This window comes from Mya arenaria, chromosome 15, assembly GCF_026914265.1.
Source record: "Mya arenaria isolate MELC-2E11 chromosome 15, ASM2691426v1".
NCBI classification, from domain to species: Eukaryota; Metazoa; Mollusca; class Bivalvia; order Myida; family Myidae; genus Mya; species Mya arenaria.
The window spans coordinates 19,711,838-19,738,214 of NC_069136.1; the positions used below are offsets into that span (position 1 = coordinate 19,711,838).

Consider the following 26,377-nt stretch of genomic DNA (forward strand, 5'->3'; position numbering starts at 1 on the left):
TTCTTAAACCATTTGCAACGCTTTAAGCCATAAAAAAAACATTAGTTTTCGAACAGAAATATGAAAATTTACGATCTGATTTTTTGTCAACAATCTTACCAAATACCATTGGTTTGCAGATATTTACGCAAAAATTTGCTCTTTCCAAGACAATAATTATTTTTTTTTTGTAAAAATGGTATATCTGTGAGAGTGTAGCTTTAACTGCTTCCAATATAGACTAGATAGCTTTTGGTAAATTCTGTCTTGCTATCAATACATTTACGCGTCTTTTTTCCGGGCAAGAAATTACCGAGTATATATCAAAAGGAGGAAGAAAGGAATTGAAAAAAATGTATACAGCAATTAAAACATAGTGATGTGTGCCGAAAAAAGGGCAGAAAGTGAACTCAGAAACAAACATTTTTTTTTATAATGCTCTTTAGGCACGTGTGATTGTTTGAAGTGGTTCTTCAAGCTAAGGTATTTGTACCTCTTAAGTAATCAAATCCTTTTCAGTAGTATGATACAGTATGTGTATACCACGTGACAAATTGCACCATAACTAAGCGGGGATGTCCCCACTTTCTACCCGCTATTGACTATCAAACCAATGTCTGTTCTACTTGTTTCAGTTTAGGACTGTATTAATAACAAACCCTTTTGCTATTATATCAGGTCCGAACTGTGACTATGACGAATTCTGTAATCAGGCAACGGGACAATGCGAATGTTCTTTCGGGGGAGAAATTGAGACTGGCTGTTGTAAGTTACCGTTAAGTTTATCAGTCCAACCCCTTTGGCTCGAACTCGCTTGGCTCGGACTCCTCGTTAGCTCGAACTAGATGTAAAGGACCGAATTATTTATACTGAAAGTAAACAATCCCGCTTCGCTCGAATTTTTTGAGGCTGGATGTATTTGTGCCGGTTCCTGGGAGTTCGAGTCATCGAGGTTCGACTGTAGTTTCAGTGTTGGTTTCAATGGTTTCTTCATTTTGGACATCAGTTTCGAAAAGTAACAGATGCATGGTTTCGTGTACAGCTTCAACAACATCAAAGAGTTCTGCATGAAGCAATCATTTCTTAAATCAATCAAAATAATTACATCGAAGGTGGCAAATTGCCTGTTCAAACTGTGTTGAATCACTGTCCGCTATGTTGTTTTTTCAAAGTGAGCTATTTTTCGGATGGAACGACCCGACGAAATCGCCCCCGGATTGGGTCTAGATAATTAAAAAAAACCCATATCGTTTTCGTAAAACAAAAGATAAAACTAGTTTTCATTTTATTTATAACAAAACCGCATTAGGACCAATCGATAAAACAGTTAGTGTTACACTAGACACCACAAAACAGTTGAAATAATTTACTTCAATCTTTTTCCTTTGTTGTAACTGATCAATGATGAATCTGACGGCACATTTATTTAAGGAATGAATTGGGGATTGATGTCATTATCGGCGTATGAACGCAATTGGGCTTGTCAAAGTGTGTGGAGTCCGAAGGACTCCACGCGTACTTTGACCAGCCCAATTGCGTTCATATCCCCGATAATGACATCAAGCCCGCAATTCATTACTTATATTTACACCAATAGTTCATTATTTCATTCAACAATTGTTAAAAAATACTTAATTTCATTTAAAAAAACTTTCAGTAAGCCTTTCCTACCCATTCTGTAAATATAACGACCCGACTGTAACCGGAAGCATTTTTTTTCAAATGACGTCACAATATCGCGGGGAAAGATCAACCACTTGAAATCGCTTTTAAACGTAAAATTTAACAGTTATGACAACAATACAGTTAAAATATAATAAATTAACACTTTCTAAAATGTTGACTTATATTTTACGAGACCTGCTGAAACAATACAAACAATAACAACATCAATTGTTTTCATGTATATTGTTATGCGATGAATTGCGATCCGAACATATCCGAAGATGTTGCGTTCATCGATTGATGAACGCAATTGCTGAAAAGCAGTTCATTTAAGGAATGGAAGTTGAGGTGTAAATATGATATGATGACCGTTAATAGTTATAATTATTATAAAATATATGTAATATGTCATACACTCCAAGCAACCGTCATCCGCCTTTTCAAAATGTCACTTGAAACATTAAATATTATTAACCAAATATTCTTCATGGTTATTATTTCAGGAATTTTAAATTATCGAATATATTAGTCAACTCTTTCGGTACGCGGAATTTTGTATTATATAATACAAAGTACCTTTAAGCGTATAAACGTATATACCTGGTAATTGAGATAGGATTATTATACTTTACAAACTCCAATACCAGTATGTGTATACCACGTGATAAATTACGTCATATATGCTACGTCAGAAGGCAACATCTTGTCTTAAGCCTAAATCAAAGATAACTTTTCTTTTACTTCACCATTTCAATTGAAACAAACGGCAGTCTATGCCGCTTAAAGAGCCCCGCCTTCGTTGTATTACCGGAGTTTGATAAGGTGATTAGCTTCATCAAACACTTCGGCGAATTTTCTTCAAAAAAAATAATTTGACAGTGCTTCGTCAGACGGCCGTATGATGTAAAAAGGTTTGTCGAAATGTTTTAAGAAATTACGGGTGAAAGAGCGAAGGCGGGGCTCCGTAAGCGGCGTAGACTTCGCTATGTTTCATTTAAAATGGTGAAGAAATAGGAAAGTTATCTTTGTTTAATGTCTTCATTCGAAGCAAAATATTGCACTCCGACGTAGCATTAATGACGCAATTTATCACGTGGTTTACACATGCACTGAATACACTCTTTACATTTTGGTATCTGATAAACGATGAATAGAAATGCATATTATGGATATGGCTTTTTTATTCAATTCTATGTTTTACAAACGATAAAACTAGTTTTTATTTCATTTGAAACTGTCACAACAAATTCACTGTTCGTAAAACCAATATAAAACCAATATGTAACCCACACTAGTTTATTATCAACAAAAACGCCCGCATTTGTTTTTAATTTTAATACTCGTACACAATATGTCTTATCCCGATGTTTTTGTTTATTATTAATGTCAGGTCCTGAAAATTGCACTGATAATGCCGAGTGCAACGAAGACAATGGTCAGTGTGAATGTACAATTGGCGGAAATCCCCCTGAATGTTGTAAGTTACAATTTTATTCCCATCAGAAGTACACTAGAAATGACAAAGTATGCAATGTATGTTGTTGCTGATGATTTTTTTGCAACAAATTCTCTGTTTTTTCTCTGACTTTCGGCTACAAAATTATAGAGCAAACAACTTCATAGTTAGTCTTTTTATATGAACACCATGATAAAATTGCCATTCCGTGTATTAAAATATGAACCATTGGTCACTTCTAGCACACATTTGTCTGTTTCGTCGACGACATGCAAGAGTTCCTAAATTCATTTCTTTACGTTTTAGCTAGCAATCCGGCTGTTTGTGAGGTCAGAATATTTCAAATTTAAAAGCAAATAATCTGAAATGTTGTACATGTGATCTCCACAAAACTTTCATGTGTTGTATTATTTTTTCCTGAAAATCAGTTTTAAGATAGGTAGTTCATGTCTTTCTGTGGTGAATTGAAATATAACGGTTGAATTATTAACAAACTCATCGCTAAGTGTCATCGATATCGGAATATCTTTCACCGCGTGAACACAAACAGTCAGAATATATTTTACTATAGTTTTAATGCTCATTCGTTAAAATATTGAACGATCTTACACTTAATCAAATAATTATCCTCTAGTACATGCAACGCAATTTGATTAAAAAACCATATCACGCCTCCAACATAAATGATGCAACGCCATTGTGTCAGGACTGGTCACGCGGTGACCACATATTCTTCCATATTGGATCAAAAATTTATATCGTACCATAATGGCATCTATTTTTCGATTCCAATATCTAGCACACCGGATAGGCATTTCCGGTAACGTCAGCCGTGCTGGAAAATCCCATCTGGCATCCCCCATGCCAGATGAGTCACGCGCTGTGACGTAATACTTTTTATTTCTTTTATTATATACTTTAAGTAACCATAATTATGAGATTTCAACAGATGGGTTTCATAAGCATTAACTTCACAAAAATATATCTTCACAACAAAACGAAATAACCCTTCAAAGACTTGATATCGAAGGAACTTATTGACGTTGACAGTGAATAAAAATTACTGCGCGTCATGACGTCAGTAAACATTATCGCACGCGCTTTTTGGTGAAATGTACAAAAATGAGCTTTTTTATGCCGTTTCTTTACACAAAAAATAATTGAGGTATGCTAGAAAAAATATCTATCATGTGTATCCGTTCCAGATAGAAAAATCCGACCCTCGGGCACGCTGCGTAGCCGGTAACTCGGCAAGCCTCGTTACCAGGCAACTCAGGTGCCCTCGGGTCGGATTTTTCTATCCGTAAGGGGAACACATGACAGATATTATTAGTATTAATAAAACATATAAACACGTTAACAGCTTGTCGACGTAACATATACATTACGGGTTTAGAGGGTAAAGCGATATGGTACATACGGGGTGCAGGAAACCATATTTGTGTTTGAGTTTTGCTCTCTACCGATATGGTTGCCTTTGCCCTATACATCCCATATCGGGTCACCTACTAACCCCCTAACTTATAATGACTATTTACCAGTGCTCAATGTACTCTAGGTTCTGATTGTGGTGATCGTGCACAGTGTAACGATGGTACAGGAGAATGTGATTGTAAAAATGGAGGAACACACCCGAAATGTTGTAAGTGTTACTCACTGCTTAATACTGGCCGTAAAATTTATACAACAGCTTTGTACGAATGTTTTATCACGTTTTTCTTGAAGTTTGATCTTGATCTCGTCCCAATTTAAAAAAAGCATGTGAAATTTTATCAGTATACCTGTTCTAAGATGCAAACATGATATGGAATGTCCTTATTAGTGTTATTGTCTTACATACCGGACGTGTGTTTCTGGTCATTTGACCGGTGCTGGAAAACTCATCTTACACCCCCATGTAAGATTAGTAACGCGCAACAACACGCCACTTCTTATTTCTTTGATTGTCTGGTTTATGAAAAGTATATTATGCAATTTCAATAAAGTGGAATCAAAAAAAAATATATATATATATATATATATATATATATATATATATATATATATATATATATATATATATATATATATATACAATACATTTGATTTAAATTGAAAAAATTTTATCGTGAAAGCGCGATTTTTAAAGAAACTTTTTGACGTCGATAATGATTTAAAATTACTGCGCTTTATGACGTCAGTACACAACGTCGCACGCGTTTTTTGGTGAAATGTACAAAAGTGCGTTTTTTACGTCAATTTTTCAAAAAAATCATAATTTTAGGTATACAAGAAAAAATGTCAATCATGTTATTCCGGTCCGGATAAAAAAACGACCCTGGGGAACGCTGGGTGACCGGTAACTCGGTAAGCGTCGTGATCGGCTCACGCGCTAGCCCTCGGGTCAGATTTATCTATCCGTACCGGTAACATATGATAGATACTTAAAGTGTTAGGTATAGTATTGATCACCTAATGGATTGGTTCGATTATAATTTAGAATCGAAACTCTATTTATTTGACAGTTTACTTGTTATAGAAGAAAGTCAAGCATTCAATTAGCATTCTACATTATTGTTTTTGGTGACTGGCAGTCATCAGTTTCAATTCTTATATTCATCTCAAACGGTGTAGGTCCCGCCTCTTGTCCCGACAATTCTGTATGCTGCGATCAAGCGACATGTCCAACTGGTCCACAAGGCACTTCAGTGCAAGAGGGAGAATGTCACTGTCCTTATGGTGGAGGAGGTGGCAACTGTTGTAAGTATAAACATACATAGAAACGAAAGGGGAGTCTAGTATTAATAAGTGTTACTATGAGCTTGTTCAAAGGGCCAATATGTTGTACAAATGAACATATTATAGAATCTTAATGGGAGCCTACTAGTAATTGGTGTTTTCATGAGCTGGTTTAAAAGCGAAATGGCCAATCTGTTTTAAACATTAGTATATAATAAAAACTTAAGGAGGAGCCTAGTAATTATAAGTGCTACTATGAGGTGGTTTAAATGTGAAATGGCGATACTGTTGTAAGTGTATATATACAATAGAAGCTACATAAATGAGCCCAGTAGTCATACGCGTTAATTTGAGCTGGTTTAAAGGTCAAAATGCCGAACTGTTGTAAGTACAAACATACATGGAAACTAAACGGAATGCCTGGTAGCTGTAAGTGTTTCATATAAAATGAGTCTAGGCAGCTTTTCATTGTTAAACGGTAATCAATGCATACGAAAATATTTCAAATATGTTGATCTCTGAGTTTCGTCATGACTATTGTTCGATGTTTTACTTTCTTATAAACTGTATATTTGAACTAATATGCATTTTATTAAAATTGTTGTGTACTTCAAATAAATATAAAATATAAAGTTTCAGCTTATTAGCCATAAGTTTTAGTTCACGCCACAACATACAATATGAACCTAAGGGGAGGCGAGGGGAGTAGCCATAACCGTTACTTTGAGTGGTTTTAAATGCGCAATCGCCCGAACTGTTGTTAGTGTAAAAATACAATTTGAAATGAAGAGGAGGGGGTGGGGGTGAAGGGGGTTGTAGCCTTAACCGTTACTTTGAGTGGTTTTAAATGCGTAATCCCTCGAACTGTTGTTAGTGTAAAAATACAATATGACCTGAAGGGGAGGGGAGGAGGAGTAGCCATAACCGCTACTTTGAGTGTTTTTAATTGCATAATCGCTCAAACTGTTGTCAGTGTAAAAATACAATATGAACTGAAGGTGGAACCCAGTCAGTAACCATAAGTACAACTATTAGCGTGTTTAAAATTATTTTAGTGGTAAGATACTATATAAAATTATATTTAAGACTGTGTTTTAAAGGAATGCTTTCTATTTGAAAAAAGTGTACATTAAATATCCGTTATTTTGCATACTTGCAATACTGTACTTCAGAAATGATAAGTTATTTTGAACTGATTTTATGTTAGTGATATCAATGACGTGTTCATTGTCATAAGTATAGTGCTGATCACCTACTGGACTGGTTCGTTTAGAATTTAGAATAGAACCTATATTTGTTTGACAAGTAACTTCTTATAGAAGAATGTCAAGCATTCAATTAACATTCTACATTATTGTTTATGGTGACTGGCAGTCATCAGTTTCAATACGTACATTTATCTTGAACGGTCTGCGTGATACTCTTTTAAACCATATATAGACTATGGATTATTACGCCAGTCTTGCAATGAATGGAAAGGTCAAACGGTTATTCAGTTTCGGACAACTGTCATCGAAGCTTAAAAAAGTGTTTTATCTCATTGATACAGCATCTGTATACGAGCAGCATTAATGTCATTCGGAGCTCCTTGGCCATTTTTATCAAAAACAACCTCGGGGTATGCCGGTACATCAGTTGAAGTAGTTGGTAAATTTTGGAATGGTTTCAGTAATTAAGTGTAGTTTTTTTAAAGTTGTATTTATTGATCTAAGTTTAAATTAATTGTCAGAGAAGTGTATTACCAGTATTGCAAACATATTAAAGAGTCAAGTCATAAAGTTTAACTGCTGAATAAAATTACTACGCGATCTACTTGCAGCGGACTTAAACGTACCAATTTTTGAGTATGTAAACCGTCCAAATACATCCGAGGTTGTTTTCGATCAAAATGGCCGAGGAGTTCCGAATGCAATGATGTTTATTTTACGCAAATAAAGGCAGAGGTTAAGAAAATGGAAATAATATCAAACTGGCAGTCTCATAGTTTGATTTCGAGCTTGGAACCGTCAAAAGAACTAATACATACTCTGACATTCTTTAATTCCGCTCTAAGTGATTAACAAAAACGCATTAGGACCAATCGATAAATCAGTTAGTGTTACACTAGACACCACAAAACAGTTGAAATAATTTACTTCAATCTTTTTCCTTTGTTGTAACTGATCAATGATGAATCTGACGGCACATTTATGATATGATGACCGTTAATAGTTATAATTATTATAAAATATATGTAATATGTCATACACTCCAAGCAACCGTCATCCGCCTTTTCAAAATTTCACTTGAAACATTAAATATTATTAACCAAATATTCTTCATGGTTATTATTTCAGGAATTTTAAATTATCGAATATATTAGTCAACTCTTTCGGTACGCGGAATTTTGTATTATATAATACAAAGTACCTTTAAGCGTATAAACGTATATACCTGGTAATTGAGATAGGATTATTATACTTTACAAACTCCAATACCAGTATGTGTATACCAAGTGATAAATTACGTCATATATGCTACGTCAGAAGGCAACATCTTGTCTAAAGCCTAAATCAAAGATAACTTTCCTTTTACTTCATCATTTCAATTGAAACAAACGGCAGTCTATGCCGCTTAAAGAGCCCCGCCTTCGTTGTATTACCGGAGTTTGATAAGGTGATTAGCTTCATCAAACACTTCGGCGAATTTTCTTCCAAAATAATAATTTGACAGTGCTTTGTCAGACGGCCGTATGATGTAAAAAGGTTTGTCGAAATGTTTTAAGAAATTACACTCTCAATCAAACTCGGGTGAAAGAGCGAAGGCGGGGCTCCGTAAGAGGCGTAGACTTCGCTATGTTTCATTTAAAATGGTGAAGAAATAGGAAAGTTATCTTTGTTTAATGTCTTCATTCGAAGCAAAATATTGCATTCCGACGTAGCATTAATGACGCAATTTATCACGTGGTTTACACATGCACTGAATACACTCTTTACATTTTGGTATCTGATAAACGATGAATAGAAATGCATATTATGGATATGGCTTTTTTTATTTAATTCTATGTTTTACAAACGATAAAACTAGTTTTTATTTTATTTTAAACTGTCACAACAAATTCACTGTTCGTAAAACCAATATAAAACCAATATGTAACCCACACTAGTTTATTATCAACAAAAACGCCCGCATTTGTTTTTAATTTTAATACTCGTACACAATATGTCTTATCCCGATGTTTTATTTATTATTAATGTCAGGTCCTGAAAATTGCACTGATAATGCCGAGTGCAACGAAGACAATGGTCAGTGTGAATGTACAATTGGCGGAAATCCCCCTGAATGTTGTAAGTTACAATTTTATTCCCATCAGAAGTACACTAGAAATTCCCATCAGAAGTACACTAGAAATGACAAAGTATGCAATGTATGTTGTTGCTGTTGATTTTTTTGCAACAAATTCTCTGTTTTTTCTCTGACTTTCGGCTGCAAAAATATAGAGCAAACAACTTCATAGTTAGTCTTTTTATATGAACACCATGATAAAATTGCCATTCCGTGTATTAAAATATGAACCATTGGTCACTTCTAGCACACATTTGTCTGTTTCGTCGACGACATGCAAGAGTTCCTAAATTCATTTCTTTACCTTTTAGCTAGCAATCCGGCTGTTTGTGAGGTCAGAATATTTCAAATTTAAAAGCAAATAATCTGAAATGTTGTACATATGATCTCCACAAAACTTTCATGTGTTGTATTATTTTTTCCTGAAAATCAGTTTTAAGATAGGTAGTTCATGTCTTTCTGTGGTGAATTGAAATATAACGGTTGAATTATTAACAAACTCATCGTTAAGTGTCATCGATATCGGAATATCTTTCACCGCGTGAACACAAACAGTCAGAATATATTTTACTGTAGTTTTAGTGCTCATTCGTTAAAATATTGAACGATCTTACACTTCATCAAATAATTATCCTCTAGTACGTGCAACGCAATTTGATTAAAAAACCATATCACGCCTCCAACATAAATGATGCAACGCCATTGGGTCAGGACTGGTCACGCGGTGACCACATATTCTTCCATATTGGATCAAAAATTTATATCGTACCATAATGGCATCTATTTTTCGATTCCAATGTATTAATAAAACATAAACACGTTAACAGCTTGTCGACGTAACATATACATTACGGGTTTAGAGGGTAACCCGATATGGTACATACGGGGTGCAGGAAACCATATTTGTGTTTGAGTTTTGCTCTCTACCGATATGGTTGCCTTTGCCCTATACATCCCATATCGGGTCACCTACTAACCCCCTAACTTATAATGACTATTTACCAGTGCTCAATGTACTCTAGGTTCTGATTGTGGTGATCGTGCACAGTGTAACGATGGTACAGGAGAATGTGATTGTAAAAATGGAGGAACACACCCGAAATGTTGTAAGTGTTACTCACTGCTTAATACTGGCCGTAAAATTTATACAACAGCTTTGAACGAATGTTTTATCACGTTTTTCTTGAAGTTTGATCTTGATCTCGTCCCAATTTAAAAAAAGCATGTGAAATTTTATCAGTATACGTGTTCTAAGATGCAAACATGATATGGAATGTCCTTATTAGTGTTATTGTCTTACATACCGGACGTGTGTTTTTGGTCATTTGACCGGTGCTGGAAAACTCATCTTACACCCCCATGTAAGATTAGTAACGCGCAACAACACGCCACTTCTTATTTCTTTGATTGTATGGTTTATGAAAAGTATATTATGCAATTTCAATAAAGTGGAATCAAAAATAATATATATATATATATATATATATATATATATATATATATATATATACAATACATTTGATTAAAATTGAAAAAATTTTATCGTGAAAGCGCGATTTTTAAAGAAACTTTTTGACGTCGATAATGATTTAAAATTACTGCGCTTTATGACGTCAGTACACAACGTCGCACGCGTTTTTTGGTGAAATGTACAAAAGTGCGTTTTTTACGTCAATTTTTCAAAAAAAATCATAATTTTAGGTATACAAGAAAAAATGTCAATCATGTTATTCCGGTCCGGATAAAAAAACGACCCTGGGGAACGCTGCGTGACCGGTAACTCGGTAAGCGTCGTGATCGGCTCACGCGCTAGCCCTCGGGTCAGATTTATCTATCCGTACCGGTAACATATGATAGATACTTAAAGTGTTAGGTATAGTATTGATCACCTAATGGATTGGTTTGATTATAATTTAGAATCGAAACTCTATTTATTTGACAGTTTACTTGTTATAGAAGAAAGTCAAGCATTCAATTAGCATTCTACATTATTGTTTTTGGTGACTGGCAGTCATCAGTTTCAATTCTTATATTCATCTCAAACGGTGTAGGTCCCGCCTCTTGTCCCGACAATTCTGTATGCTGCGATCAAGCGACATGTCCAACTGGTCCACAAGGCACTTCAGTGCAAGAGGGAGAATGTCACTGTCCTTATGGTGGAGGAGGTGGCAACTGTTGTAAGTATAAACATACATAGAAACGAAAGGGGAGTCTAGTATTAATAAGTGTTACTATGAGCTTGTTTAAAGGGCCAATATGTTGTACAAATGAACATATTATAGAATCTTAATGGGAGCCTACTAGTAATTGGTGTTTTCATGAGCTGGTTTAAAAGCGAAATGGCCAATCTGTTTTAAACATTAGTAAATAATAAAAACTTAAGGAGGAGCCTAGTAATTATAAGTGCTACTATGAGGTGGTTTAAATGTGAAATGGCGATACTGTTGTAAGTGTATATATACAATAGAAGCTACATAAATGAGCCCAGTAGCCATAAGCGTTAATTTGAGCTGGTTTAAAGGTCAAAATGCCGAACTGTTGTAAGTACAAACATACATGGAAACTAAACGGAATGCCTGGTAGCTGTAAGTGTTTCATATAAAATGAGTCTAGGCAGCTTTTCATTGTTAAACGGTAATCAATGCATACGAAAATATTTCAAATATGTTGATCTCTGAGTTTCGTCATGACTATTGTTCGATGTTTTACTTTCAAATAAACTGTATATTTGAACTAATATGCATTTTATTAAAATTGTTGTGTACTTCAAATAAACATAAAATATAAAGTGTCAGCTTATTAGCCATAAGTTTTAGTTCACGCCAGAACATACAATATGAACCTAAAGGGAGGCGAGGGGAGTAGCCATAACCGTTACTTTGAGTGGTTTTAAGTGCGCAATCGCCCGAACTGTTGTTAGTGTAAAAATACAATTTGAACTGAAGAGGAGGGGGTGGGGGTGAAGGGGGTTGTAGCCTTAACCGTTACTTTGAGTGGTTTTAAATGCGTAATCCCTCGAACTGTTGTTAGTGTAAAAATACAATATGACCTGAAGGGGAGGGGAGGGTGGAGTAGCCATAACAGTTACTTTGAGTGGATTTAAATGCGTAATCCCTCGAACTGTTGTTAGTGTAAAAATACAATATGACCTGAAGGGGAGGGGAGGGTGGAGTAGCCATAACAGTTACTTTGAGTGGTTTTAATTGCATAATCGCTCAAACTGTTGTCAGTGTAAAAATACAATATGAACTGAAGGTGGAACCCAGTCAGTAACCATAAGTACAACTATAAGCGTGTTTAAAATTATTTTAGTGGTAAGATACTATATAAAATTATATTTAAGACTGTGTTTTAAAGGAATGCTTTCTATTTGAAAAAAGTGTACATTAAATATCAGTTATTTTGCATACTTGCAATACTGTACTTCAGAAATGATAAGTTATTTTGAACTGATTTTATGTTAGTGATATCAATGACGTGTTCATTGTCATAAGTATAGTGTTGATTACCTACTGGACTGGTTCGTTTAGAATTTAGAATAGAACCTATATTTGTTTGACAAGTAACTTCTTATAGAAGAATGTCAAGCATTCAATTAACATTCTACATTATTGTTTTTGGTGACTGGCAGTCATCAGTTTCAATACGTACATTTATCTTGAACGGTCTGCGTGATACTCTTTTAAACCATATATAGACTATGGATTATTACGCCAGTCTTGCAATGAATGGAAAGGTCAAACGGTTATTCAGTTTCGGACAACTGTCATCGAAGCTTAAAAAAGTGTTTTATCTCATTGATACAGCATCTGTATACGAGCAGCATTAATGTCATTCGGAGCTCCTTGGCCATTTTTATCAAAAACAACCTCGGGGTATGCCGGTACATCAGTTGAAGTAGTTGGTTAATTTTGGAATGGTTTCTGTAATTAAGTGTAGTTTTTTAAAGTTGTATTTATTGATCTAAGTTTAAATTAATTGTCAGAGAAGTGTATTACCAGTATTGCAAAGATATTAAAGAGTCAAGTCATAAAGTTTAACTGCTGAATAAAATTACAACGCGATCTACTTGCAGCGGACTTAAACGTACCAGTTTTTGAGTATGTAAACCGTCCAAATACATCCGAGGTTGTTTTCGATAAAAATGGCCGAGGAGTTCCGAATGCAATGATGTTTATTTTACGCAAATAAAGGCAGAGGTTAAGAAAATGGAAATAATATCAAACTGGCAGTCTCATAGTTTGATTTCGAGCTTGGAACCGTCAAAAGAACTAATACATACTCTGACATTCTTTAATCCCGCTCTAAGTGATTAACAAAAACGCATTAGGACCAATCGATAAATCAGTTAGTGTTACACTAGACACCACAAAACAGTTGAAATAATTTACTTCAATCTTTTTCCTTTGTTGTAACTGATCAATGATGAATCTGACGGCACATTTATGATATGATGACCGTTAATAGTTATAATTATTATAAAATATATGTAATATGTCATACACTCCAAGCAACCGTCATCCGCCTTTTCAAAATTTCACTTGAAACATTAAATATTATTAACCAAATATTCTTCATGGTTATTATTTCAGGAATTTTAAATTATCGAATATATTAGTCAACTCTTTCGGTACGCGGAATTTTGTATTATATAATACAAAGTACCTTTAAGCGTATAAACGTATATACCTGGTAATTGAGATAGGATTATTATACTTTACAAACTCCAATACCAGTATGTGTATACCACGTCATAAATTACGTCATATATGCTACGTCAGAAGGCAACATCTTGTCTAAAGCCTAAATCAAAGATAACTTTCCTTTTACTTCATCATTTCAATTGAAACAAACGGCAGTCTATGCCGCTTAAAGAGCCCCGCCTTCGTTGTATTACCGGAGTTTGATAAGGTGATTAGCTTCATCAAACACTTCGGCGAATTTTCTTCCAAAATAATAATTTGACAGTGCTTTGTCAGACGGCCGTATGATGTAAAAAGGTTTGTCGAAATGTTTTAAGAAATTACACTCTCAATCAAACTCGGGTGAAAGAGCGAAGGCGGGGCTCCGTAAGAGGCGTAGAAATGCATATTATGGATATGGCTTTTTTTATTCAATTCTATGTTTTACAAACGATAAAACTAGTTTTTATTTTATTTTAAACTGTCACAACAAATTCACTGTTCGTAAAACCAATATAAAACCAATATGTAACCCACACTAGTTTATTATCAACAAAAACGCCCGCATTTGTTTTTAATTTTAATACTCGTACACAATATGTCTTATCCCGATGTTTTATTTATTATTAATGTCAGGTCCTGAAAATTGCACTGATAATGCCGAGTGCAACGAAGACAATGGTCAGTGTGAATGTACAATTGGCGGAAATCCCCCTGAATGTTGTAAGTTACAATTTTATTCCCATCAGAAGTACACTAGAAATGACAAAGTATGCAATGTATGTTGTTGCTGTTGATTTTTTTGCAACAAATTCTCTGTTTTTTCTCTGACTTTCGGCTGCAAAAATATAGAGCAAACAACTTCATAGTTAGTCTTTTTATATGAACACCATGATAAAATTGCCATTCCGTGTATTAAAATATGAACCATTGGTCACTTCTAGCACACATTTGTCTGTTTCGTCGACGACATGCAAGAGTTCCTAAATTCATTTCTTTACCTTTTAGCTAGCAATCCGGCTGTTTGTGAGGTCAGAATATTTCAAATTTAAAAGCAAATAATCTGAAATGTTGTACATATGATCTCCACAAAACTTTCATGTGTTGTATTATTTTTTCCTGAAAATCAGTTTTAAGATAGGTAGTTCATGTCTTTCTGTGGTGAATTGAAATATAACGGTTGAATTATTAACAAACTCATCGTTAAGTGTCATCGATATCGGAATATCTTTCACCGCGTGAACACAAACAGTCAGAATATATTTTACTGTAGTTTTAGTGCTCATTCGTTAAAATATTGAACGATCTTACACTTAATCAAATAATTATCCTCTAGTACGTGCAACGCAATTTGATTAAAAAAACCATATCACGCCTCCAACATAAATGATGCAACGCCATTGGGTCAGGACTGGTCACGCGGTGACCACATATTCTTCCATATTGGATCAAAAATTTATATCGTACCATAATGGCATCTATTTTTCGATTCCAATGTATTAATAAAACATAAACACGTTAACAGCTTGTCGACGTAACATATACATTACGGGTTTAGAGGGTAACCCGATATGGTACATACGGGGTGCAGGAAACCATATTTGTGTTTGAGTTTTGCTCTCTACCGATATGGTTGCCTTTGCCCTATACATCCCATATCGGGTCACCTACTAACCCCCTAACTTATAATGACTATTTACCAGTGCTCAATGTACTCTAGGTTCTGATTGTGGTGACCGTGCACAGTGTAACGATGGTACAGGAGAATGTGATTGTAAAAATGGAGGAACACACCCGAAATGTTGTAAGTGTTACTCACTGCTTAATACTGGCCGTAAAATTTATACAACAGCTTTGAACGAATGTTTTATCACGTTTTTCTTGAAGTTTGATCTTGATCTCGTCCCAATTTAAAAAAAGCATGTGAAATTTTATCAGTATACGTGTTCTAAGATGCAAACATGATATGGAATGTCCTTATTAGTGTTATTGTCTTACATACCGGACGTGTGTTTTTGGTCATTTGACCGGTGCTGGAAAACTCATCTTACACCCCCATGTAAGATTAGTAACGCGCAACAACACGCCACTTCTTATTTCTTTGATTGTATGGTTTATGAAAAGTATATTATGCAATTTCAATAAAGTGGAATCAAAAATAATATATATATATATATATATATATATATATATATATATATATATATATATATATATATATATATACAATACATTTGATTAAAATTGAAAAAAAATTATCGTGAAAGCGCGATTTTTAAAGAAACTTTTTGACGTCGATAATGATTTAAAATTACTGCGCTTTATGACGTCAGTACACAACGTCGCACGCGTTTTTTGGTGAAATGTACAAAAGTGCGTTTTTTACGTCAATTTTTCAAAAAAAATCATAATTTTAGGTATACAAGAAAAAATGTCAATCATGTTATTCCGGTCCGGATAAAAAAACGACCCTGGGGAACGCTGCGTGACCGGTAACTCGGTAAGCGTCGTGATCGGCTCACGCGCTAGCCCTCGGGTCAGATTTATCTATCCGTACCGGTAACATATGATAGATACTTAAAGTGTTAGGTATAGTATTGATCACCTAATGGATTGGTTTGATTATAATTTAGAATCGAAACTCTATTTATTTGACAGTTTACTTGTTATAGAAGAAAGTCAAGCATTCAATTAGCATTCTACATTATTGTTTTTGGTGACTGGCAGTCATCAGTTTCAATTCTTATATTCATCTCAAACGGTGTAGGTCCCGCCTCTTGTCCCGACAATTCTGTATGCTGCGATCAAGCGACATGTCCAACTGGTCCACAAGGCACTTCAGTGCAAGAGGGAGAATGTCACTGTCCTTATGGTGGAGGAGGTGGCAACTGTTGTAAGTATAAACATACATAGAAACGAAAGGGGAGTCTAGTATTAATAAGTGTTACTATGAGCTTGTTTAAAGGGCCAATATGTTGTACAAATGAACATATTATAGAATCTTAATGGGAGCCTACTAGTAATTGGTGTTTTCATGAGCTGGTTTAAAAGCGAAATGGCCAATCTGTTTTAAACATTAGTAAATAATAAAAACTTAAGGAGGAGCCTAGTAATTATAAGTGCTACTATGAGGTGGTTTAAATGTGAAATGGCGATACTGTTGTAAGTGTATATATACAATAGAAGCTACATAAATGAGCCCAGTAGCCATAAGCGTTAATTTGAGCTGGTTTAAAGGTCAAAATGCCGAACTGTTGTAAGTACAAACATACATGGAAACTAAACGGAATGCCTGGTAGCTGTAAGTGTTTCATATAAAATGAGTCTAGGCAGCTTTTCATTGTTAAACGGTAATCAATGCATACGAAAATATTTCAAATATGTTGATCTCTGAGTTTCGTCATGACTATTGTTCGATGTTTTACTTTCAAATAAACTGTATATTTGAACTAATATGCATTTTATTAAAATTGTTGTGTACTTCAAATAAACATAAAATATAAAGTGTCAGCTTATTAGCCATAAGTTTTAGTTCACGCCAGAACATACAATATGAACCTAAAGGGAGGCGAGGGGAGTAGCCATAACCGTTACTTTGAGTGGTTTTAAGTGCGCAATCGCCCGAACTGTTGTTAGTGTAAAAATACAATTTGAACTGAAGAGGAGGGGGTGGGGGTGAAGGGGGTTGTAGCCTTAACCGTTACTTTGAGTGGTTTTAAATGCGTAATCCCTCGAACTGTTGTTAGTGTAAAAATACAATATGACCTGAAGGGGAGGGGAGGGTGGACTAGCCATAACAGTTACTTTGAGTGGATTTAAATGCGTAATCCCTCGAACTGTTGTTAGTGTAAAAATACAATATGACCTGAAGGGGAGGGGAGGGTGGAGTAGCCATAACAGTTACTTTGAGTGGTTTTAATTGCATAATCGCTCAAACTGTTGTCAGTGTAAAAATACAATATGAACTGAAGGTGGAACCCAGTCAGTAACCATAAGTACAACTATAAGCGTGTTTAAAATTATTTTAGTGGTAAGATACTATATAAAATTATATTTAAGACTGTGTTTTAAAGGAATGCTTTCTATTTGAAAAAAGTGTACATTAAATATCAGTTATTTTGCATACTTGCAATACTGTACTTCAGAAATGATAAGTTATTTTGAACTGATTTTATGTTAGTGATATCAATGACGTGTTCATTGTCATAAGTATAGTGTTGATTACCTACTGGACTGGTTCGTTTAGAATTTAGAATAGAAGCTATATTTGTTTGACAAGTAACTTCTTATAGAAGAATGTCAAGCATTCAATTAACATTCTACATTATTGTTTTTGGTGACTGGCAGTCATCAGTTTCAATACGTACATTTATCTTGAACGGTCTGCGTGATACTCTTTTAAACCATATATAGACTATGGATTATTACGCCAGTCTTGCAATGAATGGAAAGGTCAAACGGTTATTCAGTTTCGGACAACTGTCATCGAAGCTTAAAAAAGTGTTTTATCTCATTGATACAGCATCTGTATACGAGCAGCATTAATGTCATTCGGAGCTCCTTGGCCATTTTTATCAAAAACAACCTCGGGGTATGCCGGTACATCAGTTGAAGTAGTTGGTTAATTTTGGAATGGTTTCTGTAATTAAGTGTAGTTTTTTAAAGTTGTATTTATTGATCTAAGTTTAAATTAATTGTCAGAGAAGTGTATTACCAGTATTGCAAAGATATTAAAGAGTCAAGTCATAAAGTTTAACTGCTGAATAAAATTACAACGCGATCTACTTGCAGCGGACTTAAACGTACCAGTTTTTGAGTATGTAAACCGTCCAAATACATCCGAGGTTGTTTTCGATAAAAATGGCCGAGGAGTTCCGAATGCAATGATGTTTATTTTACGCAAATAAAGGCAGAGGTTAAGAAAATGGAAATAATATCAAACTGGCAGTCTCATAGTTTGATTTCGAGCTTGGAACCGTCAAAAGAACTAATACATACTCTGACATTCTTTAATCCCGCTCTAAGTGATTAACAAAAACGCATTAGGACCAATCGATAAATCAGTTAGTGTTACACTAGACACCACAAAACAGTTGAAATAATTTACTTCAATCTTTTTCCTTTGTTGTAACTGATCAATGATGAATCTGACGGCACATTTATGATATGATGACCGTTAATAGTTATAATTATTATAAAATATATGTAATATGTCATACACTCCAAGCAACCGTCATCCGCCTTTTCAAAATTTCACTTGAAACATTAAATATTATTAACCAAATATTCTTCATGGTTATTATTTCAGGAATTTTAAATTATCGAATATATTAGTCAACTCTTTCGGTACGCGGAATTTTGTATTATATAATACAAAGTACCTTTAAGCGTATAAACGTATATACCTGGTAATTGAGATAGGATTATTATACTTTACAAACTCCAATACCAGTATGTGTATACCACGTCATAAATTACGTCATATATGCTACGTCAGAAGGCAACATCTTGTCTAAAGCCTAAATCAAAGATAACTTTTCTTTTACTTCATCATTTCAATTGAAACAAACGGCAGTCTATGCCGCTTAAAGAGCCCCGCCTTCGTTGTATTACCGGAGTTTGATAAGGTGATTAGCTTCATCAAACATTTCGGCGAATTTTCTTCAAAAATAATAATTTGACAGTGCTTCGTCAGACGGCCGTATGATGTAAAAAGGTTTGTCGAAATGTTTTAAGAAATTACACTCTCAATCAAATTCGGGTGAAAGAGCGAAGGCGGGGCTCCGTAAGCGGCGTAGACTTCGCTATGTTTCATTTAAAATGGTGAAGAAATAGGAAAGTTATCTTTGTTTAATGTCTTCATTCGAAGCAAAATATTGCATTCCGACGTAGCATTAATGACGCAATTTATCACGTGGTTTACACATGCACTGAATACACTCTTTACATTTTGGTATCTGATAAACGATGAATAGAAATGCATATTATGGATATGGCTTTTTTTATTCAATTCTATGTATTACAAACGATAAAACTAGTTTTTATTTTATTTGAAACTGTCACAACAAATTCACTGTTCGTAAAACCAATATAAAACCAATATGTAACCCACACTAGTTTATTATCAACAAAAACGCCCGCATTTGTTTTTAATTTTAATACTCGTACACAATATGTCTTATCCCGATGTTTTTATTTATTATTAATGTCAGGTCCTGAAAATTGCACTGATAATGCCGAGTGCAACGAAGACAATGGCCAGTGTGAATGTACAATTGGCGGAAATCCCCCTGAATGTTGTAAGTTACAATTTTATTCCCATCAGAAGTACACTAGAAATGACATAGAATGCAATGTATGTTGTTGCTGATGATTTTTTTGCAACAAATTCTCTGTTTTTTCTCTGACTTTCGGCTACAAAAATATAGAGCAAACAACTTCATAGTTAGTCTTTTTATATGAACACCATGATAAAATTGCCATTCCGTGTATTAAAATATGAATCATTGGTCACTTCTAGCACACATTTGTCTGTTTCGTCGACGACATGCAAGAGTTCCTAAATTCATTTCTTTACGTTTTAGCTAGCAATCCGGCTGTTTGTGAGGTCAGAATATTTCAAATTTAAAAGCAAATAATCTGAAATGTTGTACATATGATCTCCACAAAACTTTCATGCGTTGTATTATTTTTTCCTGAAAATCAGTTTTAAGATAGGTAGTTCATGTCTTTCTGTGGTGAATTGAAATATAACGGTTGAATTATTAACAAACTCATCGTTAAGTGTCATCCATATCAGAATATCTTTCACCGCGTGAACACAAACAGTCAGAATATATTTTACTGTAATTTTAGTGCTCATTCGTTAAAATATTGAACGATCTTACACTTAATCAAATAATTATCCTCTAGTACGTGCAACGCAATTTGATTAAAAAACCATATCACGCCTCCAACATAAATGATGCAACGCCATTGGGTCAGGACTGGTCACGCGGTGACCACATATTCTTCCATATTGGATCAAAAATTTATATCGTACCATAATGGCATCTATTTTTCGATTCCAATGTATTAATAAAACATAAACACGTTAACAGCTTGTCGACGTAACATATACATTACGGGTTTAGAGGGTAACCCGATATGGTACATACGGGGTGCAGGAAACCATATTTGTGTTTGAGTTTTGCTCTCTACCGATATGGTTGCCTTTGCCCTATACATCCCATATCGGGTCACCTACTAACCCCCTATCTTATAATGACTATTTACCAGTGCTCAATGTACTCTAGGTTCTGATTGTGGTGATCGTGCACAGTGTAACGATGGTACAGGAGAATGTGATTGTAAAAATGGAGGAACACACCCGAAATGTTGTAAGTGTTACTCACTGCTTAATACTGGCCGTAAAATTTATACAACAGCTTTGAACGAATGTTTTATCACGTTTTTCTTGAAGTTTGATCTTGATCTCGTCCCAATTTAAAAAAAGCATGTGAAATTTTATCAGTATACGTGTTCTAAGATGCAAACATGATATGGAATGTCCTTATTAGTGTTATTGTCGTACATACCGGACGTGTGTTTCTGGTCATTTGACCGGTGCTGGAAAACTCATCTTACACCCCCATGTAAGATTAGTAACGCGCAACAACACGCCACTTCTTATTTCTTTGATTGTATGGTTTATGAAAAGTATATTATGCAATTTCAATAAAGTGGAATCAAAAATATAATATATATATATATATATATATATATATATATATATATATATATATATATATATATATATATATATATAAACAATACATTTGATTAAAATTGAAAAAAAATTATCGTGAAAGCGCGATTTTTAAAGAAACTTTTTGATGTCGATAATGATTTAAAATTACTGCGCTTTATGACGTCAGTACACAACGTCGCACGCGTTTTTTGGTGAAATGTACAAAAGTGCGTTTTTTACGTCAATTTTTCAAAAAAATCATAATTTTAGGTATACAAGAAAAAATGTCAATCATGTCAATCATGTTATTCCGGTCCGGATAAAAAAACGACCCTGGGGAACGCTGGGTGACCGGTAACTCGGTAAGCGTCGTGATCGGCTCACGCGCTAGCCCTCGGGTCAGATTTATCTATCCGTACCGGTAACATATGATAGATACTTAAAGTGTTAGGTATAGTATTGATCACCTAATGGATTGGTTCGATTATAATTTAGAACCGAAACTCTATTTATTTGACAGTTTACTTGTTATAGAAAAAAGTCAAGCATTCAATTAGCATTCTACATTATTGTTTTTGGTGACTGGCAGTCATCAGTTTCAATTTCTTCATCTCAAACGGTGTAGGTCCCGCCTCTTGTCCCGACAATTCTGTATGCTGCGATCAAGCGACATGTCCAACTGGTCCACAAGGCACTTCAGTGCAAGAGGGAGAATGTCACTGTCCTTATGGTGGAGGAGGTGGCAACTGTTGTAAGTATAAACATACATAGAAACGAAAGGGGAGTCTAGTATTAATAAGTGTTACTATGAGCTTGTTCAAAGGGCCAATAAGTTGTACAAATGAACATATTATAGAATCTTAATGGGAGCCTACTAGTAATTGGTGTTTTCATGAGCTGGTTTAAAAGCGAAATGGCCAATCTGTTTTAAACATTAGTAAATAATAAAAACTTAAGGAGGAGCCTAGTAATTATAAGTGCTACTATGAGGTGGTTTAAATGTGAAATGGCGATACTGTTGTAAGTGTATATATACAATAGAAGCTACATAAATGAGCCCAGTAGCCATAAGCGTTAATTTGAGCTGGTTTAAAGGTCAAAATGCCGAACTGTTGTAAGTACAAACATACATGGAAACTAAACGGAATGCCTGGTAGCTGTAAGTGTTTCATATAAAATGAGTCTAGGCAGCTTTTCATTGTTAAACGGTAATCAATGCATACGAAAATATTTCAAATATGTTGATCTCTGAGTTTCGTCATGACTATTGTTCGATGTTTTTTACTTTCAAATAAACTGTATATTTGAACTAATATGCATTTTATTAAAATTGTTGTGTACTTCAAATAAACATAAAATATAAAGTGTCAGCTTATTAGCCATAAGTTTTAGTTCACGCCAGAACATACAATATGAACCTAAAAGGAAGCGAGGGGAGTAGCCATAACCGTTACTTTGAGTGGTTTTAAATGCGCAATCGCCCGAACTGTTGTTAGTGTAAAAATACAATTCGAACAGAAGAGGAGGGGGTGGGGGTGAAGGGGGTTGTAGCCTTAACCGTTACTTTGAGTGGTTTTAAATGCGTAATCCCTCGAACTGTTGTTAGTGTAAAAATACAATATGACCTGAAGGGGAGGGGAGGGTGGAGTAGCCATAACAGTTACTTTGAGTGGATTTAAATGCGTAATCCCTCGAACTGTTGTTAGTGTAAAAATACAATATGACCTGAAGGGGAGGGGAGGGTGGAGTAGCCATAACAGTTACTTTGAGTGGTTTTAATTGCATAATCGCTCAAACTGTTGTCAGTGTAAAAATACAATATGAACTGAAGGTGGAACCCAGTCAGTAACCATAAGTACAACTATAAGCGTGTTTAAAATTATTTTAGTGGTAAGATACTATATAAAATTATATTTAAGATTGTGTTTTAAAGGAATGCTTTCTATTTGAAAAAGTGTACATTAAATATCAGTTATTTTGCATACTTGCAATACTGTACTTCAGAAATGATAAGTTATTTTGAACTGATTTTATGTTAGTGATATCAATGACGTGTTCATTGTCATAAGTATAGTGTTGATCACCTACTGGACTGGTTCGTTTAGAATTTAGAATAGAACCTATATTTGTTTGACAAGTAACTTCTTATAGAAGAATGTCAAGCATTCAATTAACATTCTACATTATTGTTTTTGGTGACTGGCAGTCATCAGTTTCAATACGTACATTTATCTTGAACGGTCTTCGTGATACTCTTTTAAACCATATATAGACTATGGATTATTACGCCAGTCTTGCAATGAATGGAAAGGTCAAACGGTTATTCAGTTTCGGACAACTGTCATCGAAGCTTAAAAAAGTGTTTTAGCTCATTGATACAGCATCTGTATACGAGCAGCATTAATGTCATTCGGAGCTCCTTGGCCATTTTTATCAAAAACAACCTCGGGGTATGCCGGTACATCAGTTGAAGTAGTTGGTAAATTTTGGAATGGTTTCTGTAATTAAGTGTAGTTTTTTAAAGTTGTATTTATTGATCTAAGTTTAAATTAATTGTCAGAGAAGTGTATTACCAGTATTGCAAAGATATTAAAGAGTCAAGTCATAAAGTTTAACTGCTGAATAAAATTACAACGCGATCTACTTGCAGCGGACTTAAACGTACCAGTTTTTGAGTATGTAAACCGTCCAAATACATCCGAGGTTGTTTTCGATAAAAATGGCCGAGGAGTTCCGAATGCAATGATGTTTATTTTACGCAAATAAAGGCAGAGGTTAAGAAAATGGAAATAATATCAAACTGGCAGTCTCATAGTTTGATTTCGAGCTTGGAACCGTCAAAAGAACTAATACATACTCTGACATTTTTTTAATTCCGCTCTAAGTGATTAACAAAAACGCATTAGGACCAATCGATAAATCAGTTAGTGTTACACTAGACACCACAAAACAGTTGAAATAATTTACTTCAATCTTTTTCCTTTGTTGTAACTGATCAATGATGAATCTGACGGCACATTTATGATATGATGACCGTTAATAGTAATAATTATTATAAAATATATGTAATATGTCATACACTCCAAGCAACCGTCATCCGCCTTTTCAAAATGTCACTTGAAACATTAAATATTATTAACCAAATATTCTTCATGGTTATTATTTCAGGAATTTTAAATTATCGAATATATTAGTCAACTCTTTCGGTACGCGGAATTTTGTATTATATAATACAAAGTACCTTTAAGCGTATAAACGTATATACCTGGTAATTGAGATAGGATTATTATACTTTACAAACTCCAATACCAGTATGTGTATACCACGTCATAAATTACGTCATATATGCTACGTCAGAAGGCAACATCTTGTCTAAAGCCTAAATGAAAGATAACTTTTCTTTTACTTCATCATTTCAATTTAAACAAACGGCAGTCTATGCCGCTTAAAGAGCCCCGCCTTCATTGTATTACCGGAGTTTGATAAGGTGATTAGCTTCATCAAACACTTCGGCGAATTTTCTTCAAAAAAATAATTTGACAGTGCTTCGTCAGACGGCCGTATGATGCAAAAAGGTTTGTCGAAATGTTTTAAGAAATTACACTCTCAATCAAACCCGGGTGAAAGAGCGAAGGCGGGGCTCCGTAAGCGGCGTAGACTTCGCTATGTTTCATTTAAAATGGTGAAGAAATAGGAAAGTTATCTTTGTTTAATGTCTTCATTCGAAGCAAAATATTGCATTCCGACGTAGCATTAATGACGCAATTTATCACGTGGTTTACACATGCAATGAATACACTCTTTACATTTTGGTATCTGATAAACGATGAATAGAAATGCATATTATGGATATGGCTTTTTCATTCAATTCTATGTTTTACAAACGATAAAACTAGTTTTTATTGTATTTGAAACTGTCACAACAAATTCACTGTTCGTAAAACCAATATAAAACCAATATGTAACCCACACTAGTTTATTATCAACAAAAACGCCCGCATTTGTTTTTAATTTTAATACTCGTACACAATATGTCTTATCCCGATGTTTTTATTTATTATTAATGTCAGGTCCTGAAAATTGCACTGATGATGCCGAGTGCAACGAAGACAATGGTCAGTGTGAATGTACAATTGGCGGAAATCCCCCTGAATGTTGTAAGTTACAATTTTATTCCCATCCGAAGTACACTAGAAATGACATAGAATGCAATGTATGTTGTTGCTGATGATTTTTTTGCAACAAATTCTCTGTTTTTTCTCTGACTTTCGGCTACAAAAATATAGAGCAAACAACTTCATAGTTAGTCTTTTTATATGAACACCATGATAAAATTGCCATTCCGTGTATTAAAATATGAACCATTGGTCACTTCTAGCACACATTTGTCTGTTTCGTCGACGACATGCAAGAGTTCCTAAATTCATTTCTTTACCTTTTAGCTAGCAATCCGGCTGTTTGTGAGGTCAGAATATTTCAAATTTAAAAGCAAATAATCTGAAATGTTGTACATATGATCTCCACAAAACATTCATGCGTTGTATTATTTTTTCCTGAAAATCAGTTTTAAGATAGGTAGTTCATGTCTTTCTGTGGTGAATTGAAATATAACGGTTGAATTATTAACAAACTCATCGTTAAGTGTCATCGATATCGGAATATCTTTCACCGCGTGAACACAAACAGTCAGAATATATTTTACTGTAGTTTTAGTGCTCATTCGTTAAAATATTGAACGATCTTACACTTCATCAAATAATTATCCTCTAGTACGTGCAACGCAATTTGATTAAAAAACCATATCACGCCTCCAACATAAATGAT

General features: G+C 34.5%; 1 protein-coding gene across 3 annotated transcripts in view; it reads left to right on the forward strand.

Moving 5' to 3' along the window:
- The window catches only part of LOC128220377 (cell death abnormality protein 1-like), a 67,746-nt gene that overhangs the window by 15,847 nt on the left and 25,522 nt on the right, over positions 1 to 26,377 (forward strand). For 2 of the 3 annotated variants that reach the window (XM_052928750.1, XM_052928748.1), the window contains exons 6-12: positions 658 to 744; positions 3,035 to 3,121; positions 4,659 to 4,742; positions 5,714 to 5,839; positions 11,194 to 11,319; positions 16,592 to 16,717; positions 22,179 to 22,304. In XM_052928750.1, coding sequence (XP_052784710.1) covers positions 658 to 744; positions 3,035 to 3,121; positions 4,659 to 4,742; positions 5,714 to 5,839; positions 11,194 to 11,319; positions 16,592 to 16,717; positions 22,179 to 22,304 — 762 coding nt within the window. Of the gene's footprint in view, positions 1 to 657; positions 745 to 3,034; positions 3,122 to 4,658; positions 4,743 to 5,713; positions 5,840 to 11,193; positions 11,320 to 16,591; positions 16,718 to 20,036; positions 20,124 to 21,119; positions 21,204 to 22,178; positions 22,305 to 26,377 lie in introns of all 3 variants that reach the window. The other variant, XM_052928749.1, reaches the window with a different exon arrangement.